We start from the raw sequence: 17,463 nt of genomic DNA, 5'->3' as shown, positions 1-17,463 counted from the left end.
CAAATAAATTTTCTCTAACTTTGAAATCTTTTCATTTCTATTATCGTTTTAAAATAGGTTAGCTTCTAAAAGTTCACTGAACATATCAAATCATGATCTTTGTTTGCCATGACGACAGGCACTTTCTACTCTAGACGTGGGCTTTCAGTGCCAACATCATTAAGAGATTCTTTAAATTACTTTTTAAATATCCTTTTCCCTCAGGATTTTCACTTATATCTAATTAGACTACTTACTCCATGCCATGTAATCCCTGTTGCCAAAACTGCTAAATGCTTCAATAAGTAGGAGGAGGGCATCAATGGAGCAAGACAGATGTAATGTCACTGGTTAACAATAGAAGTGTGAAGCAGCTGCCTTAATTATGAAGCTTATTAATTCATGGTGTTAAAAAAAAACTTGGCAAGAGTTCTTATAAAATAGCTAAACTTTCCAAATAGCATCATATCGTTTAAAACTTAAAATATATGTTTCCAATAAGAAATATTGAAATAATTATTTTGTCACAGTAATTAACAACTGCATTTAACATCTATAATTCTAAGTTACATGGCCACACATAAATTTAAAAGTATTTCTGCTTTTTAATTAACTTTTTAAAAAGTATATACCCTTATACTTCCATGCTTTAAAAATTTTTTACAGTTGGAATTAAAACACTGGATAAGGATAAACTATGTCTCAGAGAGGAAGTAAGGTATAGAGATGGAATTCTAAAGAACTACTCTCTATAACTTCATTAAATTTCAATTTCATTATCTGTAAATTAATGTTTACCATGAAGCACTGTTTGATGATTACAAATGATGTTTATGAAATGCCTGGCATGTAGTAGGTGCTCAATAAAAGATAGTATTATTTTTTAATGGATGTATTGGAAAGACAAAATTTAAGTAAGTGAGTTGCTATTATAGAATAAGATTAGTGAACAGAAATATTCTCAGTACCAATCTTTGGCCTTAGAGTTTTTAACTATCGTTTAAAGGCAATGACATCTGAAGACGTAAGCTAGAAACAGTTCAATTTCTTAGGAAGAAGACAAATGAGGAGAAATGGAAATCTCAAAAGAGGTGTTACTAAAAAAAAAAAATTAGTGGAAGTGTATTTTCTTTTTCAGTGTTGACTGAAATAAAAATTTATATATAATGAAGTAATAACCAACAAGAATTAGTTCCTGGAAGTTTAACACATTGCCACATTTAAAAAAACAAACAAAACTCCTTATATTACTTGGAGGGATGAAAATATTCCAAGTATCTAGTGGGCCAAGAGAAAACTCATGTAAATGCCACACAAGTCTAATCCTAATCTCCACCTTCTCTGTCTGTAAAGGAATGATCACCATCTATCCCACCGAATATGACAGGCAGAGTTCCACCTTGTCTTTTAGTTCTTCAGTAGTTTTATCATTAATAAATTCATTCCAGCCCTTTCTGAATCTATATATTTGGCATATGTATGTGTGTCACACACTCTCTCTCTCTCTCACATGTTTGTCAGTAATGTTCACTATTCTATCTCCTGCCCCTAGAAAGAGCCTCACACATTATAGGTACAAAATAAATATTTTTTACAAGAACCAGTATATGGTCTGTGGGTAGAAATATGACTGATGGAATTTAACACAGACCAATGTACAGAGTAACATATTAATGATAAAATATATAAATTATGCATACTTCATTTTATGCTTAAGGTATTTCTTTTTCTTTTTTAAAGATATTTCTTTTTTTTATTACACTATGTTAATCACCATACATTAGTTTTTGATGTAGTGTTCCATAATTCATTGTTTGCGTATAACACCCAGTGCTCCATTGAATACGTGCCCTCTTTAATACCCATCACCAGGCTAACCCATCCCCCCACCCCTCTCTGCTCTAGAACCCTCAGTTTGTTTTTCAGAGTCCATCGTCTCTGATGGTTCGTCTCTCCCTCCGATTTCCCCCCCTTCATTATTCCCTTCCTGCTTTTTTTTTTTTTTTTTAACATATAATGTATTATTTGTTTCAGAGGTACAGGTCTGTGATTCAACAGTCTTACACAATTCACAGCGCTCACCATAGCACATACCCTCCCCAATGTCTATCACCCAGCCACCCCATCCCTCCCACCCCCCAACCACTCCAGCAACCCTCAGTTTGTTTCCTGAGATTAAGAATTCCTCATATCAGTGAGATTTTATGATACACGTCTTCCTCAAGATATTTATTTCTTAATACCATTTCACTTAGCTTAGCTCCTTACTATTGGGAAGAGTTTAATTTTCAACTTTAAACTCAGAAATTTCCTCTTTGTCCATCCTTTGGTCAAAAGGATGATTATTGTCAATATAATATACCATTCTGCAAAATACCAGCTTGACCCCAACCATTCTACTGATAGAAGAAAAAGAACAGAATTCAGAAGACTGGGTATACATGAACTTAATATATGGGTTTGTTTGTTTTTTTAATCAAACCTGACAATCTTCTTTGAACACTGGAAGAGGGAAGTCTGTAGTGCCAAAAACACTGTTCAAGGAAGCATGTCATGAAATGACCTAATTAAATGCTTTTTCTTTTATTTTTGAAAGAAAATATACTGGTAAATATTATAAAAGCAAAAAAATTGTATCCTTACTTAAAAAGAAAATCAGAAAAGTTGACAGTGATATACAAGATGACTAAATAAAGAGTAGGAATTCTAATTAAATTAAGTAAAGGAAAAACAATTCTATAACTAACTATGAGATTCAAAATACATATCTTCTCTAAAGGGAAAGAGGTCTAAAAACAGCTATCATTTATCAGTTACGGATATGTAAAATCAAGAGATCATCATCTGAAACCATGTTTAATGTCAAATAAAGAGAAATAATACATTTATGTATTTTTAAATGCCTGGTGAAAATGAGTCAATGTCTTAATATTCTCTTTTCCTTCTATGATTGGTTACCTTCTAGTTTTTTTTCTCTGTGCCAAGTATAATCAATCACATTGCAACATAGAGAACCTCAAAGGAAATCTTAATGAACACACTTTCTATACTATCATTAATACCAAAGGAAAGAAAACAAAAAGTTAAATACAATATGTAACCTAAGATAAAATGAGAAAACTTCATTCACTAAAAAATTAAACTGATGGAAGTATTAGAGTAAGATCACAGTAATACTCAAGAGAATAGAAGCTTTTCAGTTGTGATCTCAGGAATACTAAAACTTCTTAAAAAGATAATGTATTAATAAAAAAAGTTTAAAGATGACTTTAGAAACATCAATAACTATCTTTAAAAAGGAGATGCTGCTAGTGAATGAGTTCTAATACTGCATTTTTCAAAAGTATAAGGTGACATTATTAAGCACTATAATAAAAACAATAATAATGAAAAAATATGCCTTTGAAACTAACGACACTCCTATTGGTTTTCTTTCCCCTGTTGTGTTTATCATCCTGTTTTCCAGAGCTCCTGTCTGGCTGCTCTTTTCTCCTGGTTTCAAAACCACAAGGAGATTTAATATCCATTTTTGGAGGTGAGAGCAAAGATAATGAGGCTATGTGAGTCATTTAGGAATCTTTAGTGTGGTAACAGAGAACATTTAAAAAGTACTTTTCAGCAACAGAATGAATTCTAGAAATTGCACTGTAATTACCTCAAATCCAATCTTGCTTTATTATTTAATATTTCTTTGTTAGTTACACATATGTTCTCTAGGGAATGGAAAGTAATTCTGACACAAGAAATTAACAAAACAGGAGGCGGAGCAAGATGGCGGAGGAGTAGGAGACCTAGATTTCGTCTGGTCTCAGGAATTCAGCTGAATAGGGATCAAACCATTCTGAACACCTACGAACTCAACAGGAGATCGAACAGGAGAGTAGCAACAACTCTCTGAACAGAGAAGCGACCACTTACTGGAAGGTAGGGCTTGCGGAGAAGTGAATCCGAGGCGATATTCGGGAGGATAGACGGCGGGGGAGGGGCCTCCGCCGGCCGCTTCTGGCAAGTGCTAGAGCCGCGGAGCACAAAATCGGACCTTTTAGAAGTCGGCTCCGCTGAGGGACGTCGCTGCAGTGGCTAAACGGGGGGTGGAACCCTCGCGGGACAGTGTGGACTCAGGACCCTTGGGGTCACAGAGATACCGGGGTGCCTGAGTGCAGCAGAGCTCCCAGGTATCAGAGCAGGGAAACCGGCTGCAGATACGGAGCAGAGTCGCGGGTTCTCAGCTCGGGGTTGCCATAAACTGTGATCTGCGGCCCAGTCGGGGCACGGCTCCCCCAGCAGGGACCCAACAAGCAGCAGATCCGGGGAGACTCCCCTTCCTTCCCGGGGAGGAGCGGTGCGGGAACGCACTGCAGGGATCTGCTGGGTTTGGAGACTCCGCGCGGGGTCGGGTGCCAGAGAGAGCAACGCTCGGTCACAGGCCGGGTGAGCACGGAGTGCGGCCAGAGACCGGGGACACCGAAGTGACTGCTTTTCTCTGGGGGCACACTGAGGAGCGGGGCCCCGAGTTCTCAGCTCCTTCAAGTGGAGATTGGGAGGCCACCATTTCTGCCCTGGGCCTCCAAAGCTGTACCGAGAGCTTGCAGGGAACAAAAGCTCCTGAGAGCAAACCGGAGCAGCTTCCTTAGCCCGGACCGACAAGGGCGGGGCAATTCCGCCTCCGGCAAAGACATTTGGGAACCACGGCAACAGGCCCCTCCCCCCAGAAGATCAGCACAAACAGCCAGCAAGCCAAGACCAAGTTGATCGATCAAGGAGAATAGGAGAACTCCAGCGCTAGGGGAATACTGCACATAGATTCATGGCTTTTTCTTTTTTTTTTTTTTTTTTTACCATGATTCATTATTTCATCAAAGTTAATTTTTGTTGACTGTTTTTTTTTATTTTTCTTTTTCCCTTTTTCAACCAACATCTTATAAATCCCTTTTTTAAAAAAAAAAAAAAACATTTTTTATTTTTCATTTTTAGAGTCATATTTTATCCCTTCATAGTAGTTACCCTTATTTTTGGCATATATATATAAGTTGTTCTCTCTTTAAAATTTTGAGGTACAGTTTCTTCTAACAGATCAAAATATACCCTAAATCACTAGTGTATGGCTTTGTTCTAGTCTCCTGCCTGATCACATTCTCTCCCTTTTTCCTTTTTTTTTTTTTCTTATATCTTCTTTCTTTTTTCAAACAACTTATCTTACCAAGTCCTTTTATAAAATCTTTTATAATTTTCATCTTTACAGTCATCTTCCATCCCTTTATTGTATCAACCCTTCTTTTGTACATATATGTCTTTCTTCCTTTAAAATTTTAGGAGGCACTTTTTTCTAACAGACCAAAATACGCCCAAAATCTAGTGTGTGGCACTGATCTATGCACTAGCCTGATCATATTTGATCATATTCTGCCTTTTTTGTATTGTTTTGTTTTAGTTTTTATCTTTTTTTTTTTTCTTTTTCTCTTTCTTTTTTCTTTCTTTCCCTTTCTTTTCCCCTGGTGTCAAGTCTTTTCTGATTTGTATACAGTATATTTGCTGGGGACGTTGTTAACCTGTTAGCATTTTGTTCTCACATTCATCTATTCTCCTCTGGACAAAATGACAAGACGAAAGAAATCACCTCAGCAAAAAGAACAAGAGGTAGTACCGTCAGCCAGGGACCTACTCAACACCGATATTAGTACGATGTCGGACCTAGAGTTCAGAATCATGATTTTAAAGATACTAGCTGGGCTTGAAAAAAGCGTGGAAGTTATTAGAGAAACCCTTTCTGGAGAAATAAAAGAACTAAAATCTAACCAAATCGAAATCAAAAAGGCTATTGATGAGGTGCAATCAAAAATGGGGGCACTAAATGCTAGGATAAATGAGGCAGAAGAGAGAATCAGCGATATAGAAGACCAAATGATGGAAAATAAAGAGGCTGAGAAAAAGAGAGAGAAACAACTACAGGATCACGAGGGCAGAATTCGAGAGATAAGTGATACGATAAGACGAAACAACATTAGAATAATTGGGATCCCAGAAGAAGAAGAGAGAGAGAGAGGGGCAGAAGGTATATTGGAGCAAATTATAGCAGAGAACTTCCCTAATGTGAGGAAGGAAACAGGCATTAAAATCCAGGAGGCACAAAGAACCCCTCTCAAAATCAATAATAATAGGTCAACACCCCGACATCTAATAGTAAAACTTACGAGTCTCAGAGACAAAGAGAAGATCCTGAAAGCAGCTCGGGAGAAGAGATATGTAACCTACAATGGTAGAAACATTAGATTGGCAACAGACCTATCCACAGAGACCTGGCAGGCCAGAAAGGACTGGCAAGATATCTTCAGAGCACTAAACGAGAAAAATATGCAGCCAAGAATACTATATCCAGCTAGGCTATCATTGAAAATAGAAGGAGAGATAAAAAGCTTCCAGAACAAACAAAAACTAAAGGAATTTGCAAACACGAAACCAGCCCTCCAAGAAATATTGAGAGGGGTCCTCTAAGCAAAGAAAGAACCTAAAAGCAGCAAAGAGCAGAAACGAACACAGACAACAGACAGTTAACAGTCACCTTACAGGTAATACAATGACACTAAATTCATACCTTTCAATAGTTACCCTGAATGTAAATGGGCTAAATGCCCCAATCAAAAGACACAGGCTATCAGATTGGATTAAAAAACAAGACCCATCCATATGCTGTCTGCAAGAGACTCATTTTAGACGCAAAGACACCCCCAGATTGAAAGTGAGGGGGTGGAAAACCATTTACCATGCTAATGGACACCAAAAGAAAGCTGGGGTGGCAATCCTTATATCAGACAAACTAGATTTTAAAACAAAGACTGTAATAAGAGATGAGGAAGGACACTATATCCTACTTAAAGGGTCTATCCAACAAGAAGATCTAACAATTGTAAATATCTATGCCCCGAACATGGGAGCAGCCAATTATATAAGGCAATTAATAACAAAAGCAAAGAAACACATTGATAACAATACAATAATAGTGGGGGACTTTAACACCCCCCTCACTGAAATGGACAGATCATCTAAGCAAAAGATCAACAAGGAAATAAAGACTTTAAATGACACACTGGACCAAATGGACTTCACAGACATATTCAGAACATTCCATCCCAAAGCAAAGGAATACACATTCTTCTCTAGTGCCCATGGAACATTCTCCAGAATTGATCACATCCTAGGTCACAAATCAGGTCTCAATCGGTACCAAAAGATTGGGATCATTCCCTGCATATTTTCAGACCACAATGCTTTGAAACTAGAACTCAACCACAAGAGGAAAGTCGGAAAGAACTCAAATACATGGAGGCTAAAGAGCATCCTACTAAAGAATGAATGGGTCAACCAAGAAATCAAAGAAGAATTAAAAAAATTCCTGGAAACCAATGAAAATGAAAACACAACTGTTCAAAATCTTTGGGATACAGCAAAGGCAGTTCTGAGAGGAAAGTATATAGCAATACAAGCCTTTCTCAAGAAACAAGAGAGGTCTCAAATACACAACCTAACCCTACACCTAAAGGAGCTGGAGAAAGAACAGCAAATAAAACCTAAACCCAGCAGGAGAAGAGAAATCATAAAGATCAGAGCAGAAATCAATGAACTAGAAACCAAAAGAACAGTAGAACAGATCAACGAAACTAGGAGCTGGTTCTTTGAAAGAATTAACAAGATTGATAAACCCCTAGCCAGACTGATCAAAAAGAAAAGAGAAATGACCCAAATCAACAAAATCATGAATGAAAGAGGAGAGATCACAACCAACACCAAAGAAATACAAACAATTATAAGAACATATTATGAGCAACTCTATGCCAACAAATTAGATAACCTGGAAGAAATGGGTGCATTCCTAGAGACGTATCAACTACCAAAATTGAACCAGGAAGAAATAGAAAACCTGAACAGACCTATAACCACTAAGGAAATTGAAACAGTCATCAAAAATCTCCCAAGAAACAAAAGCCCAGGGCCAGATGGCTTCCCAGGGGAATTCTATCAGACATTTCAAGAAGAATTAATACCTATTCTCCTGAAACTGTTCCAAAAAATAGAAATGGAAGGGAAACTTCCAAACTCATTTTATGAGGCCAGCATTACCTTGATCCCAAAACCAGACAAAGACCCCATCAAAAAAGAGAATTACAGACCAATATCCTTGATGAACATGGATGCAAAAATTCTCACCAAAATACTAGCCAATAGGATCCAACAGTACATTAAAAGGATTATTCACCAGGACCAAGTGGGATTTATTCCTGGGCTGCAAGGCTGGTTCAACATCCGCAAATCAATCAATGTGATACAATACATTAACAAAAGAAAGAGCAAGAATCATATGATCCTCTCAATAGATGCAGAAAAAGCATTTGACAAAGTACAACATCCTTTCTTGATCAAAACTCTTCAGAGTATAGGGATAGAGGGTACATACCTCAATATCATAAAAGCCATCTATGAAAAACCTACAGCGAATATCATTCTCAATGGGGAAAGGCTGAGAGCTTTTCCCCTAAGGTCAGGAACGCGGCAGGGATGTCCACTATCACCACTGCTATTCAACATAGTATTAGAAGTCCTAGCCACAGCAATCAGACAACAAAAAGAAATCAAAGGCATCCAAATCGGCAAAGAGGAAGTCAAACTCTCACTCTTTGCAGATGATATGATACTGTATGTGGAAAACCCAAAAGACTCCACCCCAAAACTGCTAGAACTCATACAGGAATTCAGTAAAGTAGCAGGATATAAAATCAATGCACAGAAATCAGTGGCATTCCTATACACCAACAACAAGACAGAAGAGAGACAAATCAAGGAGTCGATCCCATTTACAATTGCACCCAAAACCATTAGATACCTAGGAATAAATCTAACCAAAGAGGCAAAGGATCTGTACTCAGAAAACTATAAAATACTCATGAAAGAAATCGAAGAAGACACAAAGAAATGGAAAAACGTTCCATGCTCATGGATTGGGAGAATCAACATTGTGAAGATGTCAATGCTACCTAGAGCAATCTACACATTCAATGCAATCCCCATCAAAATACCATCCACTTTTTTCAAAGAAATGGAACAAATAATCCTAAAATTTGTATGGAACCAGAAGAGACCCAGAATAGCCAGAGGAATACTGAAAAAGAAAAGCAAAGCTGGCGGCATCACAATTCCGGACTTCCAGCTCTATTACAAAGCTGTCATCATCAAGACAGTATGGTACTGGCACAAAAACAGACACATAGATCAATGGAACAGAATCGAGAGCCCAGAAATGGACCCTCAACTCTATGGTCAACTTATCTTTGACAAAGCAGGAAAGAATGTCCAATGGCAAAAAAACAGTCTCTTCAACAAATGGTGTTGGGAAAATTGGACAGCCACATGCAGAAGAATGAAACTGGACCATTTCCTTACACCACACACAAAAATAGACTCCAAATGGTTGAAAGACCTAAACGTGAGACAGGAGTCCATCAAAATCCTAAAAGAGAACACAGGTAGCAACCTTTTCGACCTTAGCCGCAGCAACTTCTTCCTAGAAACATCGCCAAAGGCACGGGAAGCCAGGGCAAAAATGAACTATTGGGATTTCATCAAGATAAAAAGCTTTTGCACAGCAAAAGAAACAGTCCACAAAACCAAAAGACAACCAACAGAATGGGAGAAAATATTTGCAAATGACATATCAGATAAAGGGCTAGTATCCAAAATCTATAAAGAACTTATCAAACTCAACACCCAAAGAACAAATAATCCAATCAAGAAATGGGCAGAAGACATGAACAGACATTTCTCCAAAGAAGACATCCAAATGGCCAACAGGCACATGAAAAAGTGCTCAACATCGCTCGGCATCAGGGAAATCCAAATCAAAACCTCAATGAGATACCACCTCACACCCGTTAGAATGGCTAAAATTAACAAGTCAGGGAACGACAGATGTTGGCGGGGATGTGGAGAAAGGGGAACCCTCCTGCACTGTTGGTGGGAATGCAAGCTGGTGCAACCCCTCTGGAAAACAGTATGGAGGTTCCTCAAACAGTTGAAATTAGAGCTACCGTTCGATCCAGCAATTGCACTACTGGGTATTTACCACAAAGACACAAATGTAGGGACCCGAAGGGGTACGTGTACCCCAATGTTTATAGCGGCAATGTCCACCATAGCCAAACTGTGGAAAGAGCCAAGATGCCCATCGACAGATGAATGGATAAAGAAGCTGTGGTATATATACACAATGGAATATTATGCAGCCATCAAAAGGAATGAGATCTTGCCATTTGCAACGACATGGATGGAACTGGAGGGTGTTATGCTGAGTGAAATAAGTCAATCAGAGAAAGACATGTATCACATGACCTCACTGATATGAGGAATTCTTAATCTCAGGAAAGAAACTGAGTGTTACTGGAGTGGTTGGGGGTGGGAGGGATGGGGTGGCTGGGTGATAGATATTGGGGAGGGTATGTGCTACGGTGAGCGCTGTGAATTGTGCAAGACTGTTGAATCACAGTTCTGTACTTCTGAAACAAATAACGCAACATATTTTAAGAAAAAAGAAAAAGAAGAAGATAACAGGAGAGGAAGAAAAGGGGAGTATGTCAGAGGGGGAGACGAACCATGAGAGATGATGGACTCTGAAAAACAAACTGAGGGTTTTAGAGGGGAGGGGGTAGGGGGGTGGGTTAGCCTGGTGATGGGTATTGAGGAGGGCACGTTCTGCATGGAGCACTGGGTGTTATGAACAAACAATGAATCATGGAACACTGCACCAAAAACTAATGATGTAATATATGGTGATTAACATAACAATAAAAAAATTAAAAAAAAAAAAAAAAAAAAAAAAAGAAATTAACAAAACAGTGGTACCTGCAGATCTCCTTGTCTTTGTGAGTCCTACAGTTCTAATGCCCCTATATCCTCATTCAAAAATCAGTCACTGAGATATTACAGACTTAGATGCTATCTAGCACAGGCTAAGTTTCCTGGACTTAAACACCATAGGATGAAAAGCTGACATCATTGTTGCTGTGAAAATTATTAAGGGGTACCCCAAACAATATCTATATAAATATACTGTTGAGTTTATATTACATGTATTTGTAGATGATTTGTTTTGCTTAGGTATCACAAGGATTGACCTTATTTTAATAAAAACAAACCATGAGATAGATCAGTGTAACTGGTTTCAGGGGTTGTAATGGTGGAAAGAAACAAGCTGCTGAAAGGATGTGGACAGATGTCTTGTTCTGATCAATGCCTTTTCAGAGAAGACTGAAGAGGATAACAGTTTAATTCTCTTGGTACTGGATATATTTTTGGGTCTTTTTTAGTGGGGTGGAGGGGGATACAGAGTGTAATAGGCATATCGTTTTCACAAACCTTTACAAACAATGTGCATCCAGTCTTTTTTTTTTCTTTTTTCATGGATTGGAAGGACAAATATTTCTAAAATGTCTATACTACCCAAAGCAATCTATATATTTAATGCAACCCCTACCAAAATAGCACCAGCAATTTTCACAGAGCTAAAACAAACAATTCTAAAATTTGTGTGGAACCACAAAAGACCCTGAATAGCCAAGGGAATGTTGAAAAAGAAAAACAAAGCTGGAGGCATCACAATTCCAGACTTCAAGCTCTATTACAAAGCTGTAATCATCAAGGCAGTATGGTACTAGCACAAAACAGACACACAGATCAATGGAACAGAATAGAAAACCTAGAAATGGACCCACAACTCTATGATCAACTAATATTAGACAAAGAAGGAAAAAATATCCAACAGAAAAAAGATGGTCTCTTCAACAAATGCTGTTGGGAAAACTGGATAGCAACATAGCTATGAAACTGGACCATTTTTTTTTTAACACCATACACAAAAATAAATTAAAAATGGATGAAAGACCTAAATGTGACACAGGAAACCATCAAAATTCTAGAGAACACAGGCAGCAACCACTCTGACATCAGCCAAAGCAACTTCTTACTAGATACGTCTCCAGAGGCTAGGGAAACAAAAGCAAGAACTACTGGGACTTCATCAAGATAAAAAACTTCTGCACAGCAAAGGAAACAATCAACAAAACTAAAAGGCAACCTATGGAATGGAAGATATTTGCAAATAACATTTCTGATAAAGGGTTAGTATCCAAAATGTGCATCAAGGATCCAGTCTTAACACGAATCTCCTACCTCAAAATCTTCCACTTCAGTTCAGTGTGTGTGTGTGTGTGTGTGTGTGTGTGTGTGTGTGTGTGTGTGTGTGTGTGTGTGTGTGTGTGTGAAATGAGAGGCAGGACAGTGGTTAAGAACCCATACTTGGACTGCTAGATTGCAAAGTATTCACTTGCTGTGTAACCTTAGAGAGGTTAGTTAACCTGTAAAATAGGAATAATAATGGGATGTTATCAATATAAAATGAGTGTTGTTAGGATTAAATGAATTTATTGATGTAAAGTTCCTAGAATAGTGCTTAGCACATGAAAAGTGCTCAAAGGTGTTAGCTCTTATTACGTGTGTTCCCAAATTCCTAATTCTTAATTATTAGATTAGATAAATATATCAAGGTAGGTAAATATGAAAGGAAAATTATATTCTTAGATCTAACAGATACTAGTTTAAAACACTTGCCCAAATTAATTAACCATGATTTTACTGTCTTCCACCCAGATAAATCATGTTTTTATGACTCTCTAACTGGGAAATAATAAAAACCTCATTCTTAGGGATCTAAAAACAATTCTTATTTTTTCATACTCTTATTTCAGAAATGAATTTTTAATTTCATAAAAATTTTTTTTGATAGCTGCCTCATATACTTGAATTCTCTACTCTTTTTTATAGAGCAAATAACAGAGAGCTGATGAACACAGGACCCATCCATCAATTCATTAATAAATTATTTTCTGACTCACTACAATGTACTTGGCCCTATGTTCACACAAAATCTACAAACCAGCTTCTCAAAGGGAAAACACTGAAAAATTGGAAACTGTGAATGGGATATTGAAGCCAATTGAGAATGATAAGCAAAGAAGTTAAGAAAAAAGCTAATAAGTAAGTGAACTACCTCAGAATCAATGATTATATAAGAGAAGGACCTTAAAGACATTATACAGTCCAATGGTTCTTAACTCTTTAAAATAATACCAATGTACTTGAGGGGTAAGATAATATATAGTATTCATTTATAATATATATCTTGACTAATGTGCTAATAAAGTTCTGTGGGAAATTATATTTAAACTCAACAAAGACAAAATGCATATATAGTATGCTGAAAGGAAAATGGAGAAGATACTCCTAATAGTATCTTAGTATTTTACCTTCAATATAAAATTTAGTTCTTAGCTTCTTGGCCAAAAAATAAAACCAAACACAGTATAGTTTTTTTTTTTTTTTTTTTTAACCATGTGCTAAATCTGGTTGTATTTTTATTTTGGAAGGGGGACAGGGGAGGGAGTTGAACAGCTTTTTTGGCATTAGTTAATTCTAAGAGACCATAATTGTGTGTCCTTATGTAAAGAAACTTTAGGAACATCATAGATTCAACAAGAATGACCCAAAAGAAGCAGTAAGAAAAGTTTTCAATTATAATTCATAGAACTTATTACATTGAAGGATAGGGTGATCATCTGGCTGCTGAGGATAGCCTAGTTTATACTTATTATCCTGACTTAAATATTAATAGTGACCGATTCCATTCTCAGAAGTACCCAAGTTTGGATAATATATATGTGGGGAAACTTGGTCCAAATATGTTGCTCTGTAGTGACCTTGTCTGACAGAGGAAAAGATTTTATAAACAGTTTGCTGAATTTCTAGAGGCACTGGCTGGCAGCAATTTAAGACCCAAATTAAAAAGAAGGTATGAAATACAGATGATATAATCTCTTTATATTAAAAAGCAATGCAATAATATCATGGAACTCACACTCAAAATTGAAAGCAATTCTTCGGTACCGCATTCAGGTTTCAAACGCTCTTTGAACATTTTAACTGTTTGGTGCTTCAAATAGTAGTAAGAAGCAATTCGGCCATATGTCAGAGGTTCAATGCTCCGATTATCCTATTTCAAAAAGAAAGATAAAATTACAAATAAAAAGTACAATAGAATCACACACATTCATAAAATTAATCGTTCTTACTGCAGGTTGCTATTGCAACAATTTTGTTAAAATTTTTGGTTATCATTAGAACAAAAGCCGTACTGTTAAAAAGCTGGGCAGTCTTTGCACTTGGAATGTATATGACTGAGTCATACCTCTCCAATTTCAATACAGTAGGAATGTTCCAATTCAACCAGAGACTTCTCAACCAGACTAGACAGAAATTTGTTCACAGAATCATGGCTCACATCACTCAAATTGTAGTAGCTGGAAAAGAAGCAAGGTCATTATTTGTTTCAAGATAGTTTCTACTAAAATAAGCATTTCAATTTTTTATCATTTTATTTTTTTTTTCAGAATTTCAAAGAACAACTACACTTATGGCAAATCAAAGAAGTAAAACAACTACCAACTGCCAGTTTCATCGTACAGATCAAAATTCCCATACTAAGATTTGCGGACATGAACAATGATAATACATTAAAACTATGTAAGATAAGCAGATAAAATTCAGTATCACATTAAAAAGATACTAACTTTCCAGTGTTAAAACTGGCATGACTTCACTTTATACATCGACAGCAAACTAAATGTATACACTAGATTTAGAAACAGAAGCATATTATATATAAATATATAATTCCCTTTTATATATGAAAACCCATCCTCAGTAACTTTATAAAACTCAAAGAACTATTGATTTGGGTAGCAAATGAATTCTTTCAGGAAATTTAGTCATTTATTGTTCTCCAAATGCTTAATAACCACAGGTCACCCTAAATATTGGAAGGGACATCAAGCTAACAATGAAGCATTTGAACTAAGCTTCTATATACAAAAAACACAGGTTCAGCTCTGTATATTTTCCAAGTAAAAGGCTGAAGGACATGCAATTCACCTGAATGTTCCACCCTCTCAGTCCAAAAGTGTCTTGCCAAATATCTAAGATCGCTAGGAATCTGTGCCTGGGAACGGATTCAAAGGGTAACAGAATGCCTCCATGTCATGGCAGATCTCTAATTCCTGGTGGTGAATCCTATACCTCAGTCAGCATAGAGAACTGTATGTCCTATCTCCATCCAAATCAAGCAACAGGAGTGTAAAGTAACCTCAGAACAGACTCATCACTGAGCCCCCAGCACAAAGGTTGTACTTCTGCACAGGACTAGAAAGGGGATATTTTTGGTCTGGGAAGAAAGTGTTAACAATCTCAAATGTGAAAGGCCTAAAGGAAACCATAACCGGCCAAGGATGGTGATTTTTTTTTCTTTTTTCAAAGGGAAAGATTTGGGGTCAGCATACTGTAAAAATTTATTTAAAAATACACAAAGTAGGACTTAAATGATGGCATGATATACTTCCAATAGAATGAGAAGTTTGCACAAACGGCTAGGTATACCAATATGAGAGCTTCCACTAAATAAGGATTAATAACAGACTATTTACTTGGAAAAATAACTGTAAATCATAATTATATGCTGATGATTTTAATTTTCACAAAAGAGAAATAGTTTCTTTTCATTTTAATCTGCAGAGAAATTATTGCCTTTCCTGGAAAAGTTCTTGTCACAGACCAAAATAAAGCAATATTTATCAGTGAACAGATAAATAAGTATTGAAACCAGTGCTGTTGTTAATTTAAACAAAATGTACAAATTTTTATCTAGGCATATAAAGTGAAAAACCAGCATTAGAAACCATTAGAAAATATTTCCTTTATCCTGAAAAATGACTAAAGGGAGTATTAGTTAGAATAATGTATTCTGCTGTAGAAGGTGAAAATAAAATGCTGGACATTCAGTGCCCCATAAAAGAGATCTCTAAAGCCATTCCAAATTATTAGTGATACTTGTCTTTCATTTTTTTCTGACAAATGGAATTTATCAGCCAAACTTTCTGCAACAGAATTGTTTACTTTATATTTCACATTCTTTTGGGTTGCTAAATCTATACATTTTCCAACACGATTTTCAGCTGTCTGGATTAATATATAGTTGATAAAATTATTTCTAAATTGAAAAAAAAAGCAGTGAAAATGTGCCCAGGAACTGAATAAGTAATAGAATTTCTAGAGCAAGAATCAAATAATTCCTTATGCAATTAAAATTACAGAAGGAAGACATTATGAAAATAATATTACCATGAAAAACAAAAAGTTAAAATACCATTTTTGTCTAAAAATTTACTAGGCAATTTAAAACAAAAAATCTCATGGATGCTGCTACTGATTACCATAAGCCATTACCCTATAAATATAACTGAATGACAATTTTACCATGTTTTACTTTAACAAATTTAGTATACTTACAAATAATATTTAAAACCATCTATGATAAACACTTTCCTTCAAAAATTATAAATTTTTAAAATATTTATTTTAGCCACTGTTTTATGTATTTACAAGGTATATTCTGATGGGCTAATACCCTTTCTAATGTTTGTCTAAGTTTATTGGGAAGTTTTAAAGACTAATTTGTAGCTTTTATTCAGATAAAGTACAGTCAGGATAAACATTTCTTAAACACTTAAAATAAGTTGCAAAAATGAAAAAAAAACCCAATTAAAATTATGTTTCTGAGATTACAACAAATTATTTGATGACTACACTACACATACTCTAACTTGCTAAAAAATCAACACATTTTTTGGAATAACTTAAAAAACTTCCAGGTATTTTTTCTTTTCTAATGCACTCACCAACACTCTCACACTTGACTTGCCTAAGAGAAGAAATGCAAAAATTCAATTTAAGTAATTGAATTGACATTCAATTTACTCAGTATCAATACTTTTATCTTTATGGAATCCAGCGGTAATCTAGAACTTAAAAAAAAAATCCTGAAATAGTTTACTTCGGGTATCCTTGCATATGTAAATGATAACTTTTATTTATTTATTTTTAGAAAGTGATAACTTTTAAAAATAGAAAATGCTAGATAAAATATTACATTCAAGAATAGGAAAATCTCAAACATTAAAAAACTTGTCTTCTATACACCCAACACAAACACTAAAATGCATAATTTTTGTTGTGATGTAACTTCACTGATTTATACTATTATTCTTTGCTAATATTTGACCTAAGTTTACTTACATTTCCAAATCCTTATAAAAGTAAGATTTGCTACATCTTAATTAGATATATAATTTATAAGACACTGTAAAATAAATGAAATGTAAATGAAATTATTGTCTAGGTCACATAAAATTTTGAGAGGTAATATATTCTGACAGTTTTCTGTGAATAAACAATGGAGTTTATATTTACATGATCTTCATTAGCATTATATGGCCTTTGCTTTTACTGCATGAACTCTTCAGTCACTGGGTAATTTCTAGCCCAAATAATTATAAG

At 35.7% G+C, this 17,463-nt stretch overlaps 1 protein-coding gene across 7 annotated transcripts in view; it reads right to left on the bottom strand.

Annotated features, from left to right (window-relative positions):
* Positions 1-17,463, bottom strand: part of ASCC3 (activating signal cointegrator 1 complex subunit 3) — a 337,927-nt gene that overhangs the window by 67,060 nt on the left and 253,404 nt on the right. For all 7 annotated transcript variants that reach the window (XM_027603944.1, XM_027603946.2, XM_027603941.1 and 4 more), the window contains 2 exons: positions 14,264-14,375; positions 13,934-14,068 (listed from right to left, as the gene is read on the bottom strand). In XM_027603944.1, coding sequence (XP_027459745.1) covers positions 13,934-14,068; positions 14,264-14,375 — 247 coding nt within the window. The remainder of the gene's footprint in view (positions 1-13,933; positions 14,069-14,263; positions 14,376-17,463) is intronic.

This window comes from Zalophus californianus, chromosome 7 (assembly GCF_009762305.2).
Source record: "Zalophus californianus isolate mZalCal1 chromosome 7, mZalCal1.pri.v2, whole genome shotgun sequence".
NCBI lineage: Eukaryota > Metazoa > Chordata > Mammalia > Carnivora > Otariidae > Zalophus > Zalophus californianus.
Note: the sequence above shows the minus strand (reverse complement) of the source record. Positions and strands in the feature narration are given on the sequence as shown.